General features: G+C 46.1%; 1 protein-coding gene and 1 long non-coding RNA gene across 2 annotated transcripts in view; one reads left to right on the top strand and one right to left on the bottom strand.

Annotated features, from left to right (window-relative positions):
* Positions 1–14,983, top strand: part of LOC144762577 (uncharacterized) — a 177,967-nt gene that overhangs the window by 128,118 nt on the left and 34,866 nt on the right. The gene's annotated exons all lie outside the window — the stretch shown is intronic.
* PDIA6 (protein disulfide isomerase family A member 6) overlaps positions 1–14,983 on the bottom strand; it is a 116,259-nt gene that overhangs the window by 87,638 nt on the left and 13,638 nt on the right. The window contains exon 4 of the mRNA XM_078647801.1: positions 13,686–13,812. Within this exon, the coding sequence (XP_078503927.1) occupies positions 13,686–13,812 (127 nt within the window). The remainder of the gene's footprint in view (positions 1–13,685; positions 13,813–14,983) is intronic.

Raw genomic sequence — 14,983 nt, 5'->3', positions numbered from 1 at the left:
GGTGACAACTGTATCCCCCAGGCCCACACAAGATAAACCCCACCCATGGGTTTACCAAGACTGGACTTCCAGTCGCTGCCTGCAGCTTCTTTCTGCAGGCCCCTTCGAACTGCAAGAGACTCCTGCACCGGATCAGACACCAAAATTCACAAATTCACCGAGCCCCACAGCCTGAGAAGTGAACCTGCATGCCCAATATCTCAAGGGTTGAGCCCAATGTGTGTTGCCCCGGACTGGCCCCAAGTCCCAGCTTGCAGCCCCTTTACCAACAGACTGTTTCCCATTGAAGTGACTGGGACACCAGACGCCGTGACACACTTTTGCACCAGGACGGCCCACAGCATCCAGAGGAGACCTTTTGGAGCGACCTTGGACCTAGCCCAATACTCATGTTTAGAGAACAGTCCTGTACGTCCCTGTTATGTGCCCGAATGCAGAGCTTGTTTTTTTTCCCCATAGGACAACATTACCCCTCCAGAAATGTGTGAACGTTTGAAACCTGTAAAAATTCATCTCGAAAAGTACTTACCTGATGAATACATATAAAAGTATGTGTTCATTTTATAAAATTGGTGTCCGATTTCTTTTAGTGTCTCACTTACTGCCTTTGTGTGTGCAATAAATGCTTAGCACTACTGTGAGAAAGTGCCATCTTTCTTGCCTTGGTATGCCCCCACTTTTTTCTGAACTGCTGATGTGCTTTGACTGAGTGTGCCCTGGGTCCCTGCCAATCAGGTACCCAGGGCCTGTGTTCCTTCCCTAAAACTGTACAGAAACGAAATACCCAATTGGCATCTCTGGCTACCTATCAGCCTCTAGTAAATGGTACCCTAGGTACCCAGGGCATGGTGACCAGAGAAGACCCCTGAGGACTGCATCACTGATCGTGCCATCCTCAGGGGCCCTGTGCCCTGGCACCCACCCACTGCCTTGGCAGGATGAGTGCCTAAGTACAGAACCAAAACCAGAGTCGACATGGCACACATCCCTGTGTGCCCTGGCCCCAGAACCCACTGCCCTTGCATACCTCAGTCACCCCTCGAGCTGGGTGCCCTATGCCAGAGGTGAGGGCACGGGTGCATGAGCCCTGTGCCCCTACAGTACCCAGGGCCATTCCCGGGCACTGCAAGTGCAGTGATGCCATTAAGAGTATATGGTACTGGGAGGTTGTCATTACGAACTCCACAGCACCATAATGGCTACACTGAAGACTGACAAGTTTGGTATCAAACTTTTCAGCACATTAAACCCTCACTGATGCCAGTGTGGGATTTAATGTAACATGCAAGAGAGGGCACCTTAGAGATGCCCTCCAAACTTCGAACCTACAATCCACGTCTGGGCTGAGTAGCTGCAGAGGCTGCCACACAGCAGACATGTTGCTGGACCCCTGGGTGGAGAGCCCCCCGCTCTCCTGGGTCTGCAACAAAGCCCGTCCTGGGCGAGGTGCTAGGTCTCCTCCTCCAGGATGGACAGGGGGAAGCTACAAAGGCATACCGCCTCTGGGAGCTTCTCCATACCATTTGCTTTACCCAGCAACCAGCCCCCCACCAGTCCTACCCCCCACTTGGCGGGAAGACTGGCGGGAAAAACAACATCAGGAGGGGGGGGGGGGGGGGGGGGTGCCAACCTATGCCAACCCCACCCCTCAGGTGGAAGAGGCGAGGTGAAGCACGACCCCGGGCCCCGGCCATCTTGTAGATGGGGAGCCCTACCCAATCCCAGCTAGGCTCCTGCCCCCTCCGACAGGAGAGGAGCAGGTCAGGGGGTGTACTCACCCCGGGACAGGGATCCATTGGTTACTGCCCTTGCCCTACCTGTAACGCCCCTAAATTCAGTATTTAGGGGCCCCTGAACCTTCCTTCCTCAGATCCCGATAGAACAAAGAAGCAAGAAGATAAAGAAGAAGACCCGCCGCGCAGCTGCTAACAACAGGACAACACCAACTGACTTGGCCCCAGCCCTACCGGCCCGTTGATCCTGGAACCTGCTCCTGCCTGAACCCGGCGACCTCGACAGACAGTGACCTTAAGACACCCAGAGGACCTGCCTGCCGTGACCCTCTCGACGATTGGGACTCTCTCCAGCAGAGGCTCTGCTGCAACAACCCACCTGGTGCCTGCCAGGAAGCTCCGGACCAGCCCACTTTGCACCAGCCGTGCCCGGGCCAACCCGAACCAAGACCACGAGGACGTCCCCCTGGCGACTGGGACCCGAAGTCCAGTGCCCAAAGACCCTCCTCGACAGCCCAGCCGACGCCTGCAGACTCAGAACCAGGGGCCACCCCAACCGCGACCAGCCGAGGGTAAGCTTTTCCGACACCCAAAGACACCCCTGCAACCGGCGCCCTCCAGCCCCCTGTGCCTACCTGTGCTCCAAGATCCCAACTTACCCCTCGAAGTGCTGGTCGCCCCTGGAGAATCTCCGTCCCCGAGCCTGCAGCCTTTTTCCCTGTTGCAAGATCCTCATTGGATAACATTGAGCGCCCGATGGCTCAAAAGCACCCTGCACCCAGCCGCCCGAGTGCCGCTGGCTGCGACCTCTCTGTCCTAACTTACTCCCCCCCCCCCCCCCCCCTGCCCGGAGCAAGTGACCAGGAGCACCGCTCCCACAACCGCGTGGCCTGCGAGGCAGCAGCCACAAACCAAAGGCCCCCTTTCCCTCATTGGATATCATTGGATATCATTGGGCCTGCCTACCTCTGCACCCGGCCGCCCCTGGGCCGCTGAGGGTGAACTAACTGTACCTACCTGACCCTGGGGGACCCCTGAGCCCATGCCCAAAACATTGACTTCATCAACCAAGTACTCACCTGGAAACCGGTAATTCACTTACCTGCCATTGGATAACATTGACCAATCTTTACTCGAAAATTTTCTAAGTGTGAAGTTTTGAAAACTGAAAATATTCCTATAAAATCAGCCAAAGTCCGAATCCGAAAGTACTCACCTGTGATCAGGGAAGAAGCCAGTACTGTACCTGTCAGCCCAGTACTGAACCGCAAAAGTAATCCCTAGCGGGTTTACTAATAGCCTGTATTTTCTCCATAGGAACCCATTGTCTGCTTTTCTATGAAATTTCTTTTAAGTGTCCACTTTTGAAAACTGCAAATATTCTTTAAAATTCGTACGACATACTGAAACGCAATTACCTACCTGTTTTGAGCTAAGCCCCCAGTGCTGGCCCTAGGAGACTAGTGCTGGGTTACAAAAGTAACGCGATCGTACTTTACCTGTAACCTGAATTTCCTCCCATTGAATAACATTGTGAGAATCATCTCGAAAAGTTTTTAAGTGTGAGCTTTTAAAACAGCTTTATATTCAGGAAAAATCATATAACTAAAACGTTTTTGCTAATCTGGTTTCAGCTTAGACCCCAGGACTGAATCCAAGATCTAGTCCTGGAACTACCAAAAGTAATCCATAAAAGTAATCAACTGTACTTTCCTATGAAAACCATTGAGCTCAATGCTAGAGTGTGTTGCAGAACTGTATTGCTATTAACTAACTTGTGATTATTGTGTATATAAACGTATTGCTCCTCTGCAAAGTATTCATCTGAGAGTACTCGTATCTCGAAAAGTATATTTTTACAACTGTTGGTTCTAAAAATAAAACAACTATATCTAAGGATATAATAACAATTGGCCTGAAGTTCAGTCCTTGAGTGTGTGGAACCTTTTGCTGACTGAGTGTGTGCAACAAATGCTTTACACTGTCCTCTGGTACTGCCTTACTGCTCGACCAAGCTACCACTTTGGAGAGTAAGGTCAGTTCTGACTTTAACCTCTGTTAAACCTTTGGGGTTTGTGGACTCTATACACACTGTACTGTCTTATTGTCCAGTATATATATATATATATATATATATATATATATATATATATATATATATATATAGAGCCACCTTCTCACAAACTACCCTTTGATATGCCTACCAGCTCATCACGCTACCACAAAAGAGCCTTTTGGGTGTCATTTGTGCCTCTGTAATTGCTTTGGGGTATACCTCTTTTTGGTTTATTATATACAGAGCCAGATTTCTACAGCCCCCTCAACCGCAAATGTCCCAGGCGACGAAAACTCGACGCCTCAAATTACCTTTTCACCAGTCTCCCCTGGTCCATGGAGAAGAGGTCCAAAAGGTGTGCCCTTGTCCCCGAGCATTGTGAGACCTGAGCCCCTACTGTGGTTCAGACGACTGGCCTCCCAGTCCAAACCTACCGCCTCTTTGTGATTGAACCAATCCGGACTGACTAACATTGGGCACCCAACATTGTACTGCACCAGTGTACCCGGCCGCCTTAGTGCCGCTGGAGGTGAATTGCTAGTGCTGCCTTGGACCTTGCCATGTACTCACCTTAAGTCCTGGGAATTGGTCTTGTAAGTCGCTTCCAAGAACTTGTATGCCGTATTTGTTATTCCTGCCATATGGTAACATTGCAGCCTCCGATTTTTTTACAACTAAAAGTATTTCTATCTCGAAACCTACTCACCTGATCGAATTGATTCCAGTGCCTAAATAAAGAGGAGTGCTATTTTTATAAGTTGGTGTGGATCTCCTTATTGAGCCGTGTGCATCATTTATTGACCATGTGTGTACTTGCAGATGTCTAACACTACTCTCTGATAAAGCCAAGGGAGCTCAACCACACTAGCCCCTAGAAGAGCAAACCCCTGCCCACTTAAGGGAATACCTGGAATCTTTACACAGTATACCTCTTTTTAGTATGTTAAAGAGACAGCTTTCTACACTTCCCAGACATAGATACTATGCACAAGTTTGCAACCTATTTTATCTACATGACACATCAGATGTGGCCACAGCTTCTAAACTGGGCATCCATCCTGAAATGGTAGTCTGTAGCATGTCTTTCTTTTTTTTTTTTTATTACTCTCACAAGTTGGCAACCGCATTTGGAAGCGCCATGTATACCCCAACAGACTGGATAAAAGATACTCTATGCATAAGCCATTCCAGGATGACTGGCTAGCTCGAGGTTCCCTGAGTGGCTGTAGGAAGCTGGTTCTTTATGCGATATTTCAATAAGCTGGTATATCGTGTAAAGAGTCAAGGTGGTCTTTTATGAGTGGACATGGTCTTACTATTCAGTCCCAAAATGCTCTATAAGCGAGTAGTGTGGTCGGGCAACCTTAGGCTTTACAAAGAGCAGTGCAAGACATTTGCAAATACACATAATCATTAATAAATGGCAACACAACTCAAGGAGATCCACACCAATTTATAAAAATAGCAGGTACCTTTACGTATGTTTAGGTATCACAGAAAATGTATTCTGGTTTGCACATTTTTAAACATAAATTTATTTTATTTTAAAAAGGTGGACACTGCAATTTACGAGTTCTATAGTGTTGTCCTATGGAAGGAAGAACAAGTCCTGCAGACAGGTACAGTACATTGACTTGCAGGCCAATCTCCAGAAGTTAAGGTGAGTGGTGGGCAAGGTCCAAGGCACCACCCACTGTACACCACCAGCGGCACGAGGGCAACCGGGTGCAAATCAGCATCAGGAGCACAATGAGTTTCAATGTGGATCGGTCAATGTAAAAAGAGGCTGCAGGCTAGGAAGCCAGTCGGGGTGAACCATTAAGGGGGTTCAAGGCTTGTGATGCTCGGGACGTAGGGGCATTTGGGGTACTCTTTTTCAAGGGCCAGGGGAGACAGATGCAGAAGCGTCTTTAGGCGTTGGGATTTCTTACTAGGAGCAGTCGCGGTTGAGGGGGGGTCTGCGTCCAGCAACTGCAAGTGAGGGCAGGGAGCCCACAAGGGATGAACCCACAATGGACTTGAGCTCTGAAGGGCTAAGGAACCTTCTTGGCACTGGTGGGTCTCTAACTCGGGCCAGAGGAGACGGGTGCAGTTGTGAATTCGGGTGTCGGGTTTTGGCGGCCTCAGAGGCTTCTCTTTTTAGAGTTTCTGCAGGGAATCGTTCTGCTGTTCTTTGGGGAGGGGGGTCTTGGTCTTTATTGAAGGCAGGCAGTCCTCCCAGAGTTTTAGGCACACAGCTGCAGGACAAGTCGTCTTTGGTGCGGGTTCGACAGAGAGCGACAAACAGGGCAAAAGGGCTGGGGCAAAGTCAGGTGATCTCTTCAGTCTTCTGCTTTTGAGCCTCTTTGTGCCCTTCTTCGTAGGTCGTCAGCATCTTCTTCTCTGGTGTCAGAGACTCCCCTAAATACTGAAGTTAGGGGAGTGTAGGGTAGTAGCCAATGGGCTACTGACCCTTGTGGTCACTACGCCCCCTATATGACCACTTCCAGTGGAAGTGGGCATAACTCGGTCTCAGAATTCCTAGGAATGCCATCACAAAGAAGGCTACTTATGAGAATTCGTATCTACCTCACAGCAGCCCATCTTAGGGGTGGTACTTGCCTGGAGGTGGCACGCCTACCTGACCAGGTAGTTTTCCCGCCTTTCCAGGTACCAAGGGAGTTCTGGACAGGGTGGTGGCTTTCTCCCCTTTGAGGGGAGCCACACTCACATTCTAAAGGTGGCGGCTCCTTTGAAGCCACCAGCCCAAGGAGGCGAATCAGTAGGTCATCCTATGGGAGGTGATGTTACACCCTCTTTCAGGGTCAGCTTCTGTGCTGGATCTCCTGAGAGCAAAGGCTCTCAAATTAGGTGGTCAGAACAGAGTCTCTGGAGGCTGGCAGAAACCAGTCAGCAACACACCTGAGGCTCGTAGGTTTTCAGGGGGCACCTTTAAGTTGGCCTCTCCGTGCATGTATTGGTAAATCCAATTGCTGGCATCGGTGTGGGATACCAAACATCGCTATTTTCTGTGAAGCCATCATGTAGCTGGGAAACTCGTTTTCACCTGTGACCAGCGTATGTTCTAAAAGGGCTTCTATCGTCTTTTGTACTGGCAGTAATGGAATTGAGCAGCACAGGGGCATATCTGCGCATGCAGATATGCCTTCACATATAGTACTAAGCACACTGCCTTAGGGCTGTCAGGCATTCTGTAGGGGTGATGTACAAATATCACATGCAGTGGTAGAAGACCTGGCACACAGGGATGTGTGCAATGTCGTGTTTTCACTTTTGTCTGCATCAGCCTGCAACTGCAATCTTGCATGTGCTTGGTACTGGGGCATCATTTGCTAAGGACTTACAGGGAGTGCTATAGGTTTTGCCAATTTGAGGGATAATTGTAAAGTTTTGGGGAAAGAGCTCTGGCACTGGAGACGTGGTTAGCAGGAACCCAGTGCACTTTCAACAAAAATATATCATTCACAAGGCAAAAAGCGGGGGTGACCATGTCAAAAAGGGGCATTTTCCTACAGTGGCCATCTTGAAATAGTATATTGAACTTTCTTGATAAAAAAAACAACCAGCAGATGTCAATAAAATACGAGTAAAACATTAGCATTCTCTATAATCCAGTCCATATAAAATTGCCTTCCACGAGCACTCGTAGACAATAATATTTGTTTCAAATCTTGTACTTTTAGTGATATGACCACCGAAGGCCCTGCTTTTATATTAAAAATAGAACTTTGGACCAGATCATTCCCCGCTAAAAATAAATATTTCCCTCCCTGTGCTCCCATACCTGGCGTGTTACGCAGTTTGGTGCTTCCTCTCCCTCTATTTTAAAGAACAGTAGATGTTTCAGCACCCAGGCTAATGTGCTGCATACCTAAATACATATAAGGTCCTAAAGGCGAGACCGATTGCATTGCAGATGCTTTTTTAACTGTTCGAGCCCACGGAAGTGTAGCCCAAAAATAATCAGACACCAGTGTGAAGATGTTTAATTTGGGACCTTTAAAGAAAAAGATACCATCCCACAGAACGAGGAGGGAGAGTGGTGAAGAATCTATAGTAAAGGTAGCAGCCAGAAAGAGTGTTACAGAAGGCACGTAACGTGTTTTTCTGATGGATACTTCAAACCGCAGATTCCTCATCTTTAGAATAGGTGCAAAGCAGTATCTCCTAAGGTAGAAAGTTTGTGAAATGGCTCATACAATTACATTCTACATGACTGAACAGATAAAATGACCTTACCATCAGAACTGGCTGTCAAGGCAGTAATGTTTTGTGATCGTATGCACAAACATCCACATCGTGCCTGACAGAGGTCAAGGACAGGCACTCCGCATGCCAGCACAGTGGAAGCAGCCTTTGCCCTGGTGGAATGGGCCCTAAAATCCTCCTGAAGCTGCTTCCTGGCTAATGCATAGCGGATTTTAAAGCGGAGAGCTTGTCTCTTAAAACCCTTTTCTGCATTGTTTTGCCTTTCTTTGCCCCAGAGAACTCCATAAAGAGCTAATCGTCCACCTGATGGTCTTCATACGATCAATGTAAAAGCTTAAAGCTCTGTTGGGGGTCCAGTCGATGGAGTCTTTGCTTAAAGTAGACTGGTGTCAAGGATCATGGTCACCGACTGGATGATTTACCCCTGGAACGGAAGGCATATCAGGAACTAAAGAGTCACTACTATATGGTTTGTTCTGCTTTTTCCTTTTCATGTCGAATGTTTCGAGGACTTACTAGTAGACGGTTAACTGGAGCGAGACTTTGAATCAAAACATTAAACAAGGATACTGTTCTCAGTACTTACCTAGGGTCTGGACAATTAAGAGCTTGGCTTTAAGTTCCTTGTTGGCCTTTAAATGAATCAGTCCACACCTTTAGCAAGACTTGCAGTCATTTTTGGTCATCAGGCAACACAGACAGACGTCATTATATCAAAGACAACGTAAAGTTTCCGACCTGTCGGTACAGTTTTGCAGCTTGAAGAATTTTCTGGATTCACATGCTGTGCATTACTCCTCCATCTAGTGGTCGGGTCAGGAATTTTTGTATTTGTCCTGTTTAAAAAAAAAAAAAGTTGCTTGCAGGTTAGCATCAACATACCACCATTTGGTGTCTCTGTGACGTTGATGTGCTTCCTTTGGATTTTTTTTAAATAACTTTCTGTTTGTTGCTGAATTGTATTCTTGTGTTTATTCCTCTTATTGTATTTATTTATTTTCCTGTCGTCTCATCTTCTTTGGAAGGGAAGGAGGGTAGGTTCGCTAGTGAATCTAGACAAATCTTCAAGCTGAAAAACTACACCAACTGGTAAAAAACTTTACGCTTTGCAGCTGGACTCTTTTCTGGATTCATATGCTGTGCACAGATTTTTTATGGGGTATGTTCCTTTTGTGGTGGCTTGGGGGGGGAGGGGGGGGGGGAAGATGAGCATCGGTTTGTGAATAGATGTTGTAAGCGTTTTGTCCGACCTGTGCTTCCTTATTCATTTGGATGTCCACGCAGTAGTGTTTAGTGTACATGTGCAAAGTTGCTGCCATGCAGAGGTCTTGAATAGGAGCATTTCCTAGAAAGGCGATAGTTGTCCCTTTTTTCCTTGCTAAATGAGCTTGTGGAGCTGTTTGCAATGGCTGTAGTGTTTGCTTGCGGCACAGCTGTATAGCTTGAGCAATCCATTGTGCAATTTGTTCTTGGTTACTGGCCTTCCCAAGAAACTTTTTACGAAAGATACAAAGAGTTGTTTTGTTTTCCTGTATTCCTTTGTTCTTTCAATGTAGTACATGACTGCCCTTTTAGCGTCTTGAGTGTGCAATGTTTTTTCTGCCTACATCTTTGGGTTTTGGAAGAAACGTGGAATTTGTATGGACTGGTTTATGTGGAATTGTGAAATCACCATCGGCATGAAGAGAGGATCTGTTCTCATGACAATTCTGTCAGTATGTATTTGGAAGTAGGGTGCCTGTAAAGTTAATGCCTGCAACTCACTGACTCTACGCAGTGATGTTACAGCTACTAAAAAGGCAGTCTTTAATGAGAGCATCTGCGGCGTGGCCTTGTGGAGTGGCTCAAATGGTGCTTTCATTAACTGTGACATTGCTATATTTAGGTTCCATGTGGGTACAGGAACTCTTTTTGAAGGCACAATTCTCATTGATCCTTCTAGCAATCTTTTGACTAAGTGAGAGGTGAAGAAACTCTTTCCTGTGTGTCCCCTTGTGTATGCCACGATTGCTGCCAAGTGAACTTTTAACAATGTGCAAGTTAACTTACTGTGCAGTTGATGAGTCGAGTAAATACTTCAGCACTGTCCTTGCTTTTGTGATTTTATTGGTTCAGACCCTCTTTGGCGCATCATAAGGAGTATCTTCTCCATTTTCTGTATAACACTTTCTAGTGGTTGGCTTTCGTGCTTCTCTTAGTACTGCCATAGTGCTTTCTGGCAGTTTTAGGTGTGCAAATTCTATGTCCTCAGGAGCCATGCAGCGAGGCTCAGGCTCTGGTTGAAGCACCTTCCCCCTGTTGCATGGTTAGTAAGTCCTGTCTCTTTGGTAACTTGTGGATTGACCCCTGAGATATCTTCATCGTCTTCGAGAACCAGGTCAGGTCTGTCTTGCCCATTGTGGTGCTATGAGAATCATTGTCATGTGTCTGATTTTGCATTTGTTGATAACCTTGTGTAGTAGTATTGGGGGGGGGGAAAGCTTAAGCAAATATCCCCGACCAGTGTATCCAAAGTGCATTCCCTAAGGATCTTTTTACATGGTTGTCTGGATGCAATGTTTTGGCATTTTGCATTGTGGGGTGTTGCAAAGTGGTCCACTTCTGGAGTTTCCCCTATTTGGAATAATTTGTTGAGTTCATACTGGTTCATCTCCCACTCGTGGGACGAAGAGTTCTGTCTGCTTAGTCTGTCCGCTTCCACATTGTCCTTCCCTGGCAGGTGAACTGCTATTATGTCCATGTTGCATGGAATCGCCCCCATTCCCAGATTTGCTGAGTTAGTGTTGACAGTTCCAGAGAGTGTGTTCCACCTGGTTTGTTGATGTAAAACATGGTGGTTGTATTGTCTGTTTGTACCAGACCAGTCCTTGCATGTAGCTGCCTTTGAAAGGCTTTTAAGGGTAGGAACTCTGTTTTCAACTCGAGAATGTGTATGTGTTTTAGAGCATCCTGCTGTCCACACTCCCCTCACTTTGAGTTTGTTCATGTGAGCCCCCATTTCATTTGTGAGGCATCTGTTGTTATGGTTACTGTTGGAGTTGGTTGGGTGATAGTCTTTCCTCATGTTATGTTCTTTTGTTACGCCAGGTTATCTCTTGCTGTATCCTCTGTGTGACAACCACTAGATCGTCCCAACTGTCTGTTGCTTGTGACCATTGTGTTTAAAGCCATTCCTGGAATGGTCTCATGTGCAGCCGAATGCATGAGGCAATCATTCCTAGTAGCTTACCCACGATCCTCACTGTCAGAGCTTGCCCCTTTCGGTAATGCTGTGTCTCCTTCAGTATGGCTATTGTTCGTTTGGGAACATCCTTCCCAGCACCGTATTTATTCTTGCTCCTAAGAATAGTTTTTCTTGTTTGTTTGTTGTGGCTCTGTAGAGGATTATTCCCAGTGTATAGAAAAAAAGAGTTTGGCTAATGTAGCTATTACTTAGTGTATGTGCTCTTTGCAAAGACTGTACGAGTTTGACCTCACTAGCCAGTCGTCTAAGTATGGGTTTACAGGGATTCCGTGCTTTCTTAAGTGTGCAGCTACTGCTGCTAGGCACCCTCGGTGCCGACTTGAGTCCGAATTCTAACACTTTGAATTGGTAGAGAGTGTTGTTGACTACAAACCATAGCAGTTGTCTGTGTTTGTTGTTCATGGGGATGTGCAGATAGGCATCCTTTAAGTCTATTGTTGCCATGTAGTCTCCCCCCCTGCAGTCATGGTATTAAGTCTTGCAGGGTAGTCATTTTGAAGATTTGGCTCTTTACGAATGTGTTGAGGGATCGGAGGTCCAATATAGGTCACATTGTGCCATCTATCTCTGGAACAAGGAAGTATGCAAATTCCTTGGTTTCTCTGTTTATATGGTACGTGTTCTAATGCTTTCTTGGCTTGTAGCTTTTGTACTTCCTGGAGTAGTAGAGCAGTCTCTCCCGTGGAATGCACCTTCATTTTTGATTGGAGGTGTTCTTACTAGCTCTATGCAGTACCTGTGTCGTATTATGTTTAAGACTCATTTGTCCCTGGTGTGCAATGCTCTTTTAAGAAATCGTTTGTATTTTGAATTTGTGTCTTTGCGCGCACTCTGTGTGTAGTTTTTAGTGTGCATTGTAGCCTGAAGGCTTCACTTTGATGTTGCAGGTGCTTCTCCCCTCCTCGAAAGGATTGCCTTCCTTGTTGATATTGCCAGTTTTGTTGCTAACCCTGCTGTTGGCCGCTGTTTCCTCCATGGAAACCTTGTTGGTATATATGATGCAAGGTAGTAGGGTGATTGTTCCCACTACCTGCTGGCCTTCTTGCAGAAGTGGTTCCTCTAGCTTGCCCCTCTGCTACATTTACTTTGTCCACACTGGAGAGGCCCAGGTCTCTCGGCGACAGTGGCGCACTCTGGCCTTGCATGTTGTAATTGGCTCTTCTCTGCCTCTCTCTTACTCTCAACGTCTTCGGTGCAAATGCCAAACACTGCTGCAGTCCTCACTTCGATGATCCACTGGTAGGCAGAGATTGCAGACCGGATGCTGGTCCTTCTGGGCGTACTTACGGTGACAATTAAGGCGAAACTTGAATGGTGTTTTGTCCATTTCCATGTACAGGGAGCCCCCTGTACATGAATTTCATGTACGGCGTCGACAAAGCTGACTTTCAGCTTTTCTGCACCCTCCGGCAGCTAGGTTGAACGTACAGTACCATGATTCGTTGTCTTTTTGAATTTTTTAAAACATTTTTCCAGTAATGTTCGACTCATCTTAGAGCTCCTTCTGTAACGATTTAGACCCAACAGCGGAAAAAAAAGAATCTGAAGATGGTGGCCAAAGGTGGGAGTTTTCGAAGGAAGCACATCGACGTCACGCAAGGACACCAAATGGTGCCCACCAGCAAGCAAAAAAAAAAAAAGGGGACAAATACAACAATCCCAGACCCAACCACTAGATGGCGGAATAAGGCACAGCATGTGAATCCAGGAAAGATTCATGCTGCAAAAACCTTTTTATGCCGCAGAAAAGGTACCTTTCAAATCTTGACATTTCCGGGGCAAACATCCCTCAAAACACTAGTGGTACAACAAATTGTGGAGAAAATGTTCTGAGCACCCCAAGTTGAGATCTGTGTTGAAGAGCAGGGAAAAAAAACCGGATGTCAGTTCCGTGAAGTCACATCAAAAGTGGAAGTTAAGACAGAACAAAGTCACCACCTATTGGCACAGGAGTTATTTCAAGTTACAATCTGGCTTATGGACAGTATATATTTTTTTTTTGTACTTGTATACCCTGGTCCCTGGCCATAGCTCTGCATCGAGGTCTGCCTGCTCTAACCATTGAGCCACACTTCTCCACAGTATTCAGGAGGTAAGGAATCTGTAGGTAGAAGTATCCATCAAAAATAAACTCACAGGACACATGGTTATAAATCTGGTCTAATGAACATTTTCCTACCAAGCAAATGGCTAAAATATAATATACACTGCAAACAAAACAGCAAGATATATAGCAATCAGCTATGCAGTATGTGATCCATGAACGTACTGCCATTGGAAAGTAGTCTGACAGCTCCAAGTTTAAACACAAACCCCAATACCCATGGCACACAACATTGAATGAAGAAATGCAATTACACAATGCCAGCATAGGTCATAAAACTATTCCACACAGCAGCAAAAAATAATAATAATCCATATGTAAAAGGGGACATAAATTTACCTTGGTAATCCTCTGGCTTGTTCTTATTGGAACCAAATATCTTGATTGTGGGGAATCCTTTGACACCATACTGTCCACCAAGAGACTGATGTTTATCAGCATCCACTGCACCTATTTTTACTACACCCTAATAGACAACATTTAATAAGCCAAGAAAAAAAGTTAGTTTTTAATGAATATTTTACACATCTCATTGTAATTAGCTTAACTTGTCCTCGTCCAAAAAAATACACATATTTACATTATTTAAAACCTGGCTAAACAATTATCAACCCACATACGCTTCATGACTGTAGTCTTTAAAAATTTCAGAAAAAATGCATTAGCAACTATAAGATTTACAATGACTTTCATCAGCTGAGCATTATTAAATAAACTTGAAAACTTGCACTACAGCCTTTGTTGAGGGATAAAAATGCTCTGTGTACATTGAATTTTCCGTTACTAAATCAATTACAAGACTAGCATTTCTGTAAATCAGAAAAAGAGAGCACAGTTAAAAAATACAGCCCTATTGAAAAGAAACTGCATAGGACAATTAATGCATTGTTAACCAATAGGCTGAATTAAAATTAAAACAAGCAAAAACTAGCACCATGCCTTTAAAACCTCCAGGTCCCGCCGTATCCCATCATGCTTCAGGAGCGACAGTTAGGTCAGTACTTGTTTACTGTAACTTGAACAGATCACCAGATTTTTTATGAACTACTGCTTATTAGATTCGTCCAGGGAGGAGGGCAGGTTGCTTAGGACTTGGATGATGATTCCCCGGGAAGAGAACTAGGATTACAGATAAGTAACTTATCCTTCTCTTCCAGGGCATCCTTATCAATAGTCAATAGCACTGAATAGGATACCAAGCCCATCCCACACCTCTGCAGATGCATCGAGATGAAAAAACAAGCAGCTGTAAACATTTATTGAAGTGGATTATTCATGGATGCCTTCCTTTCTTGGGCGAGTTGGAGGGAGATTTTGTGTACTATGGCGAATCCCCCTCCAGGGTGGTTGAGGCAGTCCTTCCTCTGGATGTTGTACCCATCGGGGATGGCGGTAGCGATGTCGGGTGCGGAGCTGGCATTGGTCCATGTCTCTGTGAGGAAGGTGACGCCGGGCATCAGGGTGTCGAGGAGGTCCCAGATTTCTACTGCGTGTATGTGTAGGGAGAATACGTTGAGGAGGATGCATCGGTGTTTAGGCTCGCTGACTTCCGGTGGGTTTGAGGTAGCAGTGGGCGTCCGGAGGTAGGTGATTGAGCGACGACAATGTCAGTAGAAGAACTGGCCCTGGGTGGTGTT

The sequence above is a fragment of the Lissotriton helveticus genome, chromosome 6 (assembly GCF_964261635.1).
Source record: "Lissotriton helveticus chromosome 6, aLisHel1.1, whole genome shotgun sequence".
Lineage (NCBI taxonomy): Eukaryota > Metazoa > Chordata > Amphibia > Caudata > Salamandridae > Lissotriton > Lissotriton helveticus.
This window is presented reverse-complemented; position numbering and strand designations above follow the sequence as displayed.